This window comes from Nycticebus coucang, chromosome 1, assembly GCF_027406575.1.
Source record: "Nycticebus coucang isolate mNycCou1 chromosome 1, mNycCou1.pri, whole genome shotgun sequence".
NCBI classification, from domain to species: Eukaryota; Metazoa; Chordata; class Mammalia; order Primates; family Lorisidae; genus Nycticebus; species Nycticebus coucang.
In genome coordinates this window covers 107,440,957-107,453,766 of record NC_069780.1, presented here as the reverse complement: position 1 = coordinate 107,453,766, position 12,810 = coordinate 107,440,957, and the positions used below count along the sequence as shown (strand labels likewise).

The following is a 12,810-nucleotide window of genomic DNA, read 5'->3' as shown; positions in this document are numbered from 1 at the left end:
AGACGACTTTAAGCTTCTTGCAGAGGTAAAAGCTATAATAATCACCAAACCGATTCTTGCAGACATCTTCTGTAGGAGGCATGTACACAATATGTTTATGAAGTAAAAATGAGCTCAAATGTATGCCAGGTTAAAAAAAGAAAAAAGGAAAATTTTAAGGACTGACACAAAGGACACATAAAGGTTGAACATCAAATTTTATTTTATTTTTCTTTTTAGAAACAGAGTCTCACTTTATCACCCTTGGTAGAGTACTGTGGCATCACAGCTCACAGCAACCTCCAACTCCTGGGCTTAGGCAATTCTCTTACCTCAGCCTCCTGAGTGGCTGGGACCACAGGCGCCTGATACAACACCCGGCTATTTTTTGTTGCAGTTTGGCTGGGGCCACGTTTGAACCTGCTATCCTTGGTATATGGAGCCGGTGCCCTACTCACTGAGCCATAGGTGCCGCCCGAACATCACATTTTAATCTCAAAACCTTTTATCCAGTCCTCAAATTATTAACATGAGAAGGAATGATAAACTGATTTTATCATTACCATAGCACTGTGTAACAAGGCCTTGTTACAAAATCTCTACCTACCATCTCCAAAACCCAATAGAAAACCCATACATTATATTACCTAATGATCTATTAACAGATGAAATTTTAACCAACTTTATACCAGGAAAGTATTAACAGAGGTACTTTAATCACGTAGCTTAAAATATGGAGGAAAGACAGGTAAAAAATTATCTTAACCTGTAGTAGTCTCTTCACTTTTAAAATTTTTTATAAAATACACTAATTTCCCAAAATAAAGAATATTATGACACATTGGTGTCAACTTACACAGATGAAAGCTGATGCCAGCTTTTTTTTCTAACTAAAGTTCATTTCACTAAACTTTTATATATTACATGAATATCCAAGTAAAGTATTTTTTAAAAATTCAACACACAGGAACATAATGTACAGTGTTTTATCTAAAAAATTTAGGAATGATTTTATTTTCAGCCATGTATCTTTTTAAGACTATGAAACCTCTTGTCAATGCAAGAAGACTTTTTAGTTCATGTCTCTGCTTACCAGTTTTAATTCTTAAAAGTACAAAAAAAAGAGGAAAAAAGAAAAAGGTTTATTTATTGATTTCCCACAAGAAAACTGTGGTAACAACATATTTCCTGCCAGGATGCCTTCGCTCCTATTGTTCTCAAAACTACCCAAGCCCATGAATGAGCGGCACTGCGATGGGATCAAAGGACAGATATAAAAAGACAGGCTCAGCAGATCCCACCACCACTGGCTCCCACCAACCCTCCCAGTAAACTTGTCCTGGACGTCTGCCTATAGGGAGGACATAAAAGAGCATCTCCATGTGTGGCTTGCACCACGGCACATGGCTGGGCAGACTAACCTCAGCAGGGAGCAGGCAGTGAAATGTGCACACACAGCCTGTATTACCATGGCATCCAGCAACACACCCAGGATATGGGAGAGGGTCACAGTGGATGAGTGGACACTCTTCACAGTGATTCTGACAGCCTTTGACTCTAACACCAGGGCACCACTTACCAGCCCTATCTCACATATGTTTCACTGTGTCCCAGGCATACAGATCATGGGGGTGAAATGGGAGATGACATTTCACAGTCACTCTTAGACAGTAAATACAGTGTCAACTTTCTCTACTCTCTAACAGATGAAGTGAGTTGCTTCTGCTATAAAACTAAATATATTTCTGAAAACATCTTATTCAAGGGTTGTGCTTTTTTTTTTTTTTTTTTTTGAGACAGAGTCTCACTCTCTCACCCTGGGTAGAGTGCTGTGGCATCACAGCTCACAGCAACCTCAAACTCCTGGGCTTAAGCAATACTCTTGCCTCAGCCTCCCAAGTAGCTGGGACTACGGGCGCCCACCACAACACCCAGCTAGTTTTTCTATTTTTAGTAGAAATGGGGTCTTGATCTTGCTCAGGCTGGTCTTGAACTCCTGAGCTCAGGTGATCCACCTGCCTCAGCCTCCCAGAATGCTGGGATTGCAGGCGTGAGCCATCATCCAGCCGGAGGATTATGCTTTCTTTACTCCCTGTCACTTCACTGATTTCATTCTAGGCAAACTAAAAACCCACAAAATTAAATCGAAGAGTAGGTCTCAAGAGTGATTCTCAACCAAAGTAGAAAGACGGGAATCACCGATTCTCTTCTCCCTCCCTGCCCCAAGCCCTTATGGATACTGATGCAGCCGAATGTTCCATTTCCCAAAGAAGGAAACTAAATTAGAGAACTGGCATTTCTGTCTGAAAGAAGCAAAACATAACCCCAAAATCTAACAGTGAAGGGTAGGGAAGGAGGGAGGGAAGGTGTGTTCTACGTCTAATCAAATCTCTTCCTCTCAGCAGGAGATAATTCAGCTTCTCCTTAGCTATCATTTCATAAATTAATAATTTCTTAAAATCATAGTCCAGAGAATTTATCTATTATAAGAAAAGTTCAAGTTTAAAAAAGCAAATAAATTAGTTAAGCCTTGTAAACAATGGTCCATTTTAGTTATGTATCTTTAAAAAGAACAGTTTCTCTGCAGAGTCAGATGGGACAAGGCACTCCTGACACGTCAGGGTCCAGAGTGACAAGCCCTCAGACCCTTCCCCACTGAGGCACATCAGCCCTCTGCTCATCTCCTGACCACCTGAGGTCCTCACATGTGCTCTTCCCATTACGTTGCTTTGTGCTATTTTGTTGTGTGATGTGACTTTTAAGCCTTCTCAGGGTTGGTTTCTCCCCTCAGATGTTTTCCACAAAGCTTCCTGGGAAAAGGCCCGTTTTCCCATTGCGCTGTAATGTGCCTTTGAACCAGCCATCTTCTCGTTTCTTATGAACGAACACAATGTCTCCCTCTTTAAGCTCAAGTTCCGCCTCGCTCTGAGGAGGGTAGGAAACCACCACCCTGTGCCTGTGAGAGACGGGGAGAGGAACAGAGAGAGAAAGAAAGAGAGGGATTTTAGTTAAGCCTCTTCAAAGCAGAGATAAAAATAAAAAAAGATGGACTGTTAGTCTGCACAAGCCTCCCACATACACAGAACCAGCACCAGCATGAATCTGTGTCTGAGTCAAACAACTTGAAATACAACTCTTCACTGTCCAAGTAGAGACTCGGTACTCACAAAGACAAGGTCTGCATAGGCAAGTGCAGGACCGAAGGCCCAGAAGGTTCCTGTGAGTGGCCTTTCAGGGACAGCCACTCATGTCCCTTTCTGGGGCTTGTATCTTGCCCTGAAGTTTTGTTCCATTTCCCAAGAGGGAATAATTCCTGTCATTTCTGAGAAGAGAGCAGTGAATGACTTTGTAGTAGAGTGCATGGCTTTAGTCCTCACTGACCGGCCTCCTGAAGGTGAAGTAGGCTCTGCACACAGAGATCAGGGGTCAGGAGTCAGGGGCCAGGCTTGCCTTCTGAAAGTGAGTCTGAAGTCTATCTCTGTGTCCCTGACACTGGGGTTACACCAGGGTGATTCTGAGTAAGTCCATTGGCCCTGCAGACCCGAATTGTCCCTCAGGAAGGTAGTCCCAAGGTCAACCCACAGGGTGTGTGTATGTGTGACCATGAATTCAGTCTAACACCACCAGGAACAAGAATAATAGTCTCTTCTCCTTTAGGGCGAGATCTGTGTCTCTCTCTCCTATCTCATTCTCATAACATATGAGGGAAGGTGCAGTTACCACTCTAAAACTAGAGAAGCCTGATTAGTTTAGTACCGCCTGATCCTCTGCCTCCATAGGCAGAGTGCTATCATCTTATGTTCCATATCCATTTATCTTTCTCTATTTTTCTTTCTGTCTTTTTTTTTTTTTTTTTTGAGACAGTCTCACTATGTTGTCCTGGGTAGAGTGCTGTAGCGTCACAGCTCACAACAACCTCAAACTCCTGGGCTTAAGCAATTCTCTTGCCTCAGCCTCCCAAGTAGCTGGAACTACAGGTGCCTGCTGCAATGCCCGGCCATTCTTTGGTTGCAGTTGTCATTGTTGTTTGTTCATGTTGAGCTGTGACATCATGGGACTTTACCCAGGGCGACACAGTGAGACTCTTTCCATTTGGACTCGTGAGTAGAAGGAATTTTTTTTTTTTTTTTGTGGTTTTTGGCGGGGGCTGGGTTTGAACCCACCACCTCCGGCATATGGGACCGGCGCCCTACTCTTTGAGCCACAGGCACCGCCCAGGAATTTTTTTTTTTTTTTTGAGACAGAGCCTCAAGCTGTTGCCCTGTGTAGAGTGCTCTGGCATCACAGCTCACAGCAACTTCCAACTCCTGGGCTTAAGTGATTCTCTTGCCTCAGCCTCCCAATTAGCTGGGACTACAGGTGCCTGCCACAATGCCTGGCTATTTTTTTTGTTGTAGTTGTCATTGTTGTTTGGCAGGCCTGGGCTGGATTCAAACTCACCAGCTCTGGTGTATGTGGCTGGCACCCTTAGCCACTGAGCTATAGGCACTGAGCCAATCCTTCTCTCTTTTTCCATTGTTATTTCTCTCCTTTACTCCTCTCCTGCTTTTCCCAACCATAGCAAAAAGCAAGGGTGGTATCTGGCAGCCAGCCTCTGAGATGGCCCAGTGACACAAGTTTCTTCCCAGTGTAGAGGAACAGCATAGGTGACTGATGGGGAAAATCAGCTGCTACGTTGTGAGGACACTCCACTCGGAGAGGACTCCAGAGTCAGAATTGCAGCCACTATTGCACAAAATACCAAGACAACGTGAAATGAACAAGCCACTGTGGCAGTGGCTTCTCTAGCCCTGGCCAAGCATCAGCTAGGGCGGACACCTGGACTGCAATCTCAAGAGACACCCTAAGCCACAATCCCCCCAATTATTGATCCACAGAAACTATGAAATAATAAATGTTTATTGTTGTTTGAAGCCAATGAATTCTGGGAGTAATTAGTTACACAGTGATAGGTAACTAATAAAAGATGATATGCCTCTTTCTCTGCTTGATGCTATGCAATTGACAGTCACAGAGATGGTTGAGTTTCTACTTTCATTTGGTTCTCAAAGTCAGAAATGAATTTATAGCCTCAAAGGGACCCAGTCTTGACTGAAAGTGAAGACTGCTATGGCTTGAAAACGAGAGCCAGACAAACTCCATACAACTCCCCAAAACTTCAGAAACCCATTAAAGCCCCATCCTTTCACCAATATCCAGTTCATAAAAACCAGAATCCGAGGCCAGACATGGTCTCTCATGACTGTAACTCCAGTTCCTTGAGAGGTGGAGGCAGGAGGATCCCTTGAGCCCAGAAGTTCGAGACCAGCCTGTGCAACAAGCAAGACCCTATTTCTACAATAAATAAATAGCCAGGTGTGGTGGCAGGCACCAAGTCCAGTTGCTTGGGAGGCTGAGATAAAGGAGGATCACTTGAGCCCAGGAGTTCAAGTCTGCAGTGAGCCACTCTCAGACCACTAACTCCAGCCTGGGAAAAAGAGTGAGACCTTGTCTCGTAAAACAAAACATGACAACTCCCACCCCCGAACCCGCTCATATAAAGAAAGACCATAGCAAGAGTCCCAGATTAATTACAGCATAAAAAGTTTATCTCTGCAAAGACCAAACGGCTGCTCAAACAATCCTAAGCTCCTTTGGGCACAGGGATAAAATTATACCACAGCAAGTGAAGCAGAAGCATGACTCAGAGGCTAGTTTACCATTCCTGAAAAAGGTTCTACTAATTCAAACATGAATATTTTCAGACCACAAGGCTGGGGGCTCAGTTGCGAATGGGTTAAGGGAGGAGGTGTGGCCTTGTGGGACAAGCCTTGGCCTGGAGCAGACATAGCCTTTAAGGTCAGTCAGAGCAATTTAACTTGAGGCTAGTTACCTCTGTCCTCATGGCCTCAGTGTCCCCATCTGTAGAACAGAACGGCAAGGAGCCAAGCAAGAATTTGCCATGTATGGTGACCTCTTAATACAGTATCTGGCAAGCAGTTCAATCTCCAGCCACGGCAAATGCAAGCAGAGTCTTGGATTTTCAAGAGGGTAAAGGATAGGAGACACAGTGGCTGGCCACCTCTAAGCAGGAGATAGACTCAGGCCACAACTGCAGCATTTCCTGATAAGACTCAACAAACTTTAGAAAGACACAGTTAGAGTTTCGGGAACCCTTCTCCATTATCTTTAAAAACAAGACAAATAATTTCACCATGGATTTGTCTGAAGAAGGATCTAAATGAGGTTTCTCAAGTCTGATTGTCAACATGCTAAAAATCCACATAAAAAGTAAGTATAGGCAGTGGCTTGTGCCTATAATCTGGAGGGTGATACCCTGAGCTCAGGAGTTTGAGACCAGCTTAAGCAAAAGCGAGACCCTGTCTCTAAAACTACCCAGGCATAGTGGCAGGCACCTGTAGTCCCAGCTACTAGGGAGGCTGAGGCGAGAGGATACTTGAGCCCAGGAGTTTAAGGTTGCTGTGAGCTATGACATCATAGCGCTCTACAGAGAGTGACACTAGAATGAGACTGTCTCAAAAAAAAAAAAAGTAATGATAGTTGCCATTTGGGGCAAGTTAAAATTTAAGTAAAGCTTTTCAATTCTGGGGGTAAAAAACATATAAGAGACTCAAAATGCATCCAGAGCAGCTCTCTGATGAGATGTTCTGATGACTCTCAGTGAGCTGCCTTAAAGGCGAAATGGAACCAAAATAGTTCCTGAAAAACATGAAGTGAATTACATTAATACATGCATTTTATAAAATGCACTAAACCAATTTTGTCAGAAAAATTTTTTGAACTGGAAGTGCTGCTAGGCTAAGAACATAATCTTCCTGCCAAGTTCCCAGTGGGAGAACATTTTCACTGCTGAGTTTTATAAACCTTAGGGGCGTGGAGCGAAGAACCTTGTGCATAAGAGAAGCTGTTATACAGCCTTGCTGAAGTGAAGCCAGCCCTGTGAGGTGGCCTGCACAGTCATCTCCAACAACAATGTGTAAGGCCAAACACTGAGCCCAGAGGCTAGCTATTTCAGGCTCTGGAAGGCTTTACCCAGAAGAATGGCTACAGACCAACAAATAGACATACAGCATAGTTGTGGGGCCCTGTACCTCTGCTCTTCTGCCCTCCGGCTCCTCAGATCATGCCTCTGTGTGTATGGACAGGGCTGTGGAAAAGTTCTGAACCTTGGGAGTCAAAGAAGAGTCCCTCACAACCTCCAAGGACCTGGTGACCCACTTTCACATTCTGCACTCCCTCCACTCCTCGTCACTATTACCATGCTGGTTGGTGTTCTCACTTTTGTCACCTGGTTAAATAGTTTGCCCACTCTTCCTGCCTCAAATCTCCTCTTGTCCCTAATCCATCCTACACAGAACCCACATATTAATATTCTTAAGTGACGACTCTTGTTTGCAGCTACCCATAGCTAGAGAAAGTCATTCACAGATTCCCAGAGCCTGTGAGTAAATTAATCCTCAGCCTAGCCCAAGCCCTCAATGGTTGGGCCTTAATCTCTCTCTGTGGCTGCAGCTACTTTTATCACCAAGAGTATACCAAATACTACCCTGAGGCAGAACATGTCCCCCATAAGGCCTTTACTTCTTCCACCTCACCTGAGCTCCCACAGTTCCTTCCTCTGAGAATTTCCCTTGATCTCTCTGCCCATCCAACCCAACGAAATCTCAAAGCCCAGCTCTCCTCTGCACAATCACCAGCCCCACAACAGGAGGTAATTTCATGCTTGGAAAGGCCCAGAGGCTTCCACGAACCTTTCTCATGCACTGCAGTATCACCAATCTGCACCATTTATTCTGCCAGGCCACAGGCTGCTTGAAGGGTGAGATGATGTTAAACTCTTTTACATGTCTCATACTACTTAGCATAGTAGTACATATAATAATTCTCAATAAGTATGTCAAGTGACAGAAAGAAAAGGCCGAATTGTATAGTAAATCTTTTAAACTGTACAAAGCCCCTTAAAAAACAATGGAATTCTGACACATGCTACTACAGCACAGACAAAACTTGGAAACGTTGTGGTAAGTGAGATAAGCCATGCATGCACACAAAGACAAACACTGTATGACTCTTCGTAGAGAGTACTCAGAACAGTCACTCCCAGAGACAGGAGAATGGTGGCTGCCAGAGCCTGGTGAGAGGTAGGTTGAGGGTTAGTATTTAATGGATACAAGGTTCAGTTCTGGAGATGGCCAATGGTGAGTGGCTAGGAGAATGTACTTAATGCCACTAAATTATACACTTGAAAAAATGGCAAATGGTATACATACATTTATCACAATTAAAAAATAAGATGAGCAAATAAATGAATAAAAAGAAGAATAGTTTAAAAAAAGAGACAAAGATGTACAAAGCTGACTGGTACCTTGATTGGGGACAGCACCCCTTCTCATCTGCACAAAGCAGTGTGGGGGCAGAATGAGGTGAGTGGCAGGGCTTCCACTCGTGGAAGCAGATTGGGGTGACCAGTGTGGCTCACACACTTGGCCCTGAATGGGCCTCTGCCTCTCTGTGACTGTGGGACCTTAACTCAGCTTTTGGTGACGGTTACCAGGGTGGAATTTGAGAAACAGTCTTGCTACATAACGAAGCTCCTCTAACATCCAATGCCACCCTGGGCTATTCTACCTTTCATCTGAGCAGGAACTTGTCATCTTTCACTAGTATAAATTTTCTATTTATTTTCCTAGCCTCTACACAGTTCATAATTTTTGTTCCTGAATCTCCCCTGGGGTAGCCCAAATCAGCCCCCTTGTGGCTCTGGGAGGCATTCCGTCCATCATCCTGGCCTGGCAGAGTAACAGTTTATTGCTTCCTGTCATTGCCATAGCAATCTAATACCCAATTAAGTATTTCATTGGCACAACCACACTAGCTTGCTTTCTGGCTTGCTCAAGTCCAAGTAAATCAGGTTCATTGCTTCACCCAGTGGGTTCATTGTCACTGACTTAAAGAAATTAATCATGTGGTTAAGACTGCCTCTCTGTAAGTCTATCTCTATCCAATTTGTGAGTTCCAAGTGTTCTAGCTTAATCTCTGACCAAAGACCACAGGCCCTTTTTCAATTCAGGAGATGGGTGTATTATAGGTATATGGTTACTGGTTTAACTCCTAAATTTAAAAATATACACAGATAAAGTCTCCTTGATGTGTCTCCCTAAGCCCTTCATATATATATATATATATATTTTTTTTTAAAGGAGAAAAAAAAACCCTGTTACACATACTTTCATTTGCCATCCCTTCTAAAAGATTTTATTTCTACTTTGTTTGCAAATTCCTATTTTTTTCTCAATCCCTCTAAAGTAGAGCCTAAAATATTTGTTCTATTTTTTTCTGCTGTCATCAATTATACATTTTTCTGCCTCCAGGGTACAGTGCTATTTCTTGCTTGTTTTCTTCAGTCTCTCTCACACGCACAAAAGCACCCTTTTGTTCCCCAGAGAGTGCTCTTGGCGGACACCAGGACTTGTCAGCTCCCTTCAGGGCTCGTCCTTTCTTACTATGAGCCTGTCTCCATCTTTCTGTCACGTGAGATGCTTTGCACCGACATCACTGGTGCTCCAGCCACATTCTTTTATTCCAGATGTGTGGGATAGGGTAATGGTTTTAGAGAGAATTTTATGCTTGTTATCACTATAATCTTAGATGAATCTTACCTCATCTTACCCAATAGTATACACTGAAAAGCATTTCAAAGAAATTCTAGTAGAATTTCTACCAAAAGAATCCTGGGCTTCTGCATTTTGTCAGAGCAACAGTTGTGGATATTTATATTGCAAATCAAGGAATTGTGAGGTTCTGAAATGGTTTCTGAATCACACTGATGTGAAAGTTAATCTTTCCTTCATTTTTAGCATTAAGAACTTTTTATTGTGTTGAAATGTTTGAAATACGAAAATAAGTCCTCTCTAAATTACATAGTTGGTAACTTTTAGTTAACCAAAAGTTCACTCCCAGTGGATAATAGAACATTTTCCTATATGTTTCTGCACATTTTCCCTGTTGTTTTTATAGCCAAGACAGATCTAAGAGTCCAAGTTAAATAAACACTCTCCTACCATTGCATGAAAAGGCTGTGGAGAGCTGGTCAGGCTGGCTGTTATGTTTAATATTCTACTGAACATGTGGATTATAAAAATATACGCTTGGACAGAAATCTTCTCCAAAAGTCCCTTTCCCACTTGTAAAAACTAAAACAGTTGTATAAAAAACCTGCCAGAGAACTCCAGTGTGCCTGGGCCCATCTGTCCCACCATTAAACTCTCTGTGTTTCCTATGTGATGTGCATGCTTCACGCAAAATGCATCAGCAACTCCTCCTTTCTGATGAACTCCTGTTGGAAACGGGCTGAGAGGAAGGGAGTGGAATGCAGAAGCCACAGAGACCACACAGACTGAAAAGGAATGCAGGCAGGGGGAGGGAGCCAGTGCCCAGGGAGAGGCTGGCAAAGTGACCCATCACTCAGAGCAGTCACACTGTGTCCTTTCAAAACACAGGAAAGACACCCTCCCCTCGGGGCATGGACGAGACACTGCAGATCAGGCTCTGGAGGGAGATATGCATCTTTGTGACCAAAGAGAAAGTAAATAAGGAGCTAGACTAACTCCTGGGACAGAAGGTCCCATCCCTGGACAGCAGACTAGCATTGTAGGGAAAAGGCAACTCCAGAAGCAGTGAATTCTGGATAAAATCTCAAAGCTTTACTAAGAACACAGCAGATAAGAGGAAAGATAGAATGGTTTCATTTGTAGAAAGCAAATACATTTTTAGAGTAATGTCTCATTTTCAAAACTGGTTTTATAAGGTTCAGAACTCCAAAAACTCATCTCACCTCACTATAAAAATACATATGGAATTGTGTACGTAGGTACATAGGTTATTTGAGGTTTATTCTTTTCCGGTTTTTATAGTTTTTTGTTTTTTTTTTAAAGTAAAAAGAATGCCAAAAAAGTCATATGAATAAAGGCCTCAGATTCTGGAGCATACAAATGTTTGTATGGCTCTACCTAGCATGCAGGGGCAGGATGAATCTCAGTCATTCTAAAGAGTAACACATTATAGTAAGATTTCAAATCAGCAACATAGGAAATGCTACCAAAAAGGTAATACCTCCCCAAATGAGAGATCTGCTTAATTTATAAAATGCAGTACAGAAGAGATGAAGCTTACAGAAGCAATCCAACAACAGATCCTTAAAATAAATTTATGTATGTATATGTTATGTGAAAAAATCCACTATTTTTAGTGTGCTTCATGATGTTTTCCTGGGTAACAAGCAGTATTTTCAGTTTATATAATGCAAGTAGATTTTGTCTATTAAATATACTTCCTTTCCTGACACACTCCTATAATCCCAGTGTCTGTACCAGACAGAACTGCTCCCTGCTGTAATCATAATTCAAGGCCAGAATCACTGAAACAGGCTCATTATTCCAGCTGTAACTGAACTAAGTCACTGGGTCAAAACGAGTCAAGAAGGAGGTAGAGACCTTGCCACACCCCTCTGGGTGGGAGAGTAAGAGGAACATTCTCTCAGCTAGCAGAACTCTTAAATGCTTTACAAAGGGTGGTGATGTCAACTTTTAATAAAAAAGGCAAAGGATAAAAAAAGTAGTTGCCAGTGAAGGAACAGAAGCAAGAAGAAAGTAAATAGGAATAAGTTTTCAGTGCCTGACACATTTCCTGGATGTGACTTTGTATGCCTGGTTGATTGAAGAAAATAAAGGAAAAGGAGGCAGCAGACCTAAAGCCACGTCAGAAACGGGGAGGAAGATGAAGGGCAGAGGCCGCTGTAGCAAGTGCTAAGAAAGTCAGTGCTTTGTGGTTGTTACAAATTCAGTTCAAAAAAACAAAATAAAACAAATTTAGTTCAAAAAAATACAGGAGAACATGGAAAAAATACCTTAAGTATCAGAACAAATATTCCAGCATATGGCTCACTATTCGTGTTTCACTTTTCTCCTGGGATGTCCCTGAACTTACCTCTCACAAACAACGGGCCTGGACTCACATGTGGCGGGACCCAGGGAGGAGCATGCCTGCCGAGGAGGGGGAGCGACAGGGACAGCTGAGTCCAGGGAGCTGGCTTTCCGATGGGAAGCATCATGGGTTGTGGCCACACCTGAAGTCATTACTGCAACTGGGCCTTCCCCATCCACTGGGCAGGAGCCAGCCCTGCCATGGCCACCACCAAGGGATAGCTCGGGCCCCACTGCACCCTGCAGAGGTAGCTCACTGCCACCCAGCTCCACCTCCAGGGTGGGTGATGCTGGAGGGGACACTCGGAGCTTCCGTTTAGTGGAGGCGCCAGACAACAACTTCAGCAAACCCTTCTTTTCTTTCTAGAAAAAGAAAGGAATATTAGTTGGAGACGGACAGTACTATTATTGTTGTAACCTCTAAGCCCTTACAGCTGCCATGTTTGATTTGACCTTTTAAAATAATTTCTGCTTATATCTGGATATCAATTTCTACACAAGTGTTACCACAAGCTGTCCCCACCCTGACCCCCTTTCTGTCTGTGTTTTTTTTTGTCCTGGACATTCCATTGCTCATCACTCTTTTGCTGAGGCAGGATAAGCAAATAAGAAAGATGTAAAGAAAAGACCTCACTGATTCAACAATTCACATTTCAGGTTAGTGAAAGCAGAAGCAGACATTTTAGGATAAAATGGAAATTTTGGATTATGGATTTAATTTCCTGTGATTCTGCCTCTAATTTCCTGTGATTCAGCTTCGTAAGGAGCTGTCTGTGTTGGCAGACATAAACCTCACAGCCCTTTGGTCCACAGCTCCAGCCCAGCCTTTTTACTTACAGGCAGCGACCAG

General features: G+C 43.1%; 1 protein-coding gene across 3 annotated transcripts in view; it reads right to left on the bottom strand.

The window, feature by feature from the left end:
- Nucleotides 1-456: 456 nt before the first annotated feature.
- SH3RF1 (SH3 domain containing ring finger 1) overlaps nt 457-12,810 on the bottom strand; it is a 148,811-nt gene continuing 136,457 nt past the window's right edge. For 2 of the 3 annotated variants that reach the window (XM_053585846.1, XM_053585856.1), the window contains 2 exons: nt 11,965-12,323; nt 457-2,935 (listed from right to left, as the gene is read on the bottom strand). In XM_053585846.1, coding sequence (XP_053441821.1) covers nt 2,767-2,935; nt 11,965-12,323 — 528 coding nt within the window. In that variant the 3' untranslated portion in view covers nt 457-2,766. The remainder of the gene's footprint in view (nt 2,936-11,964; nt 12,324-12,810) is intronic. The other variant, XM_053585865.1, reaches the window with a different exon arrangement.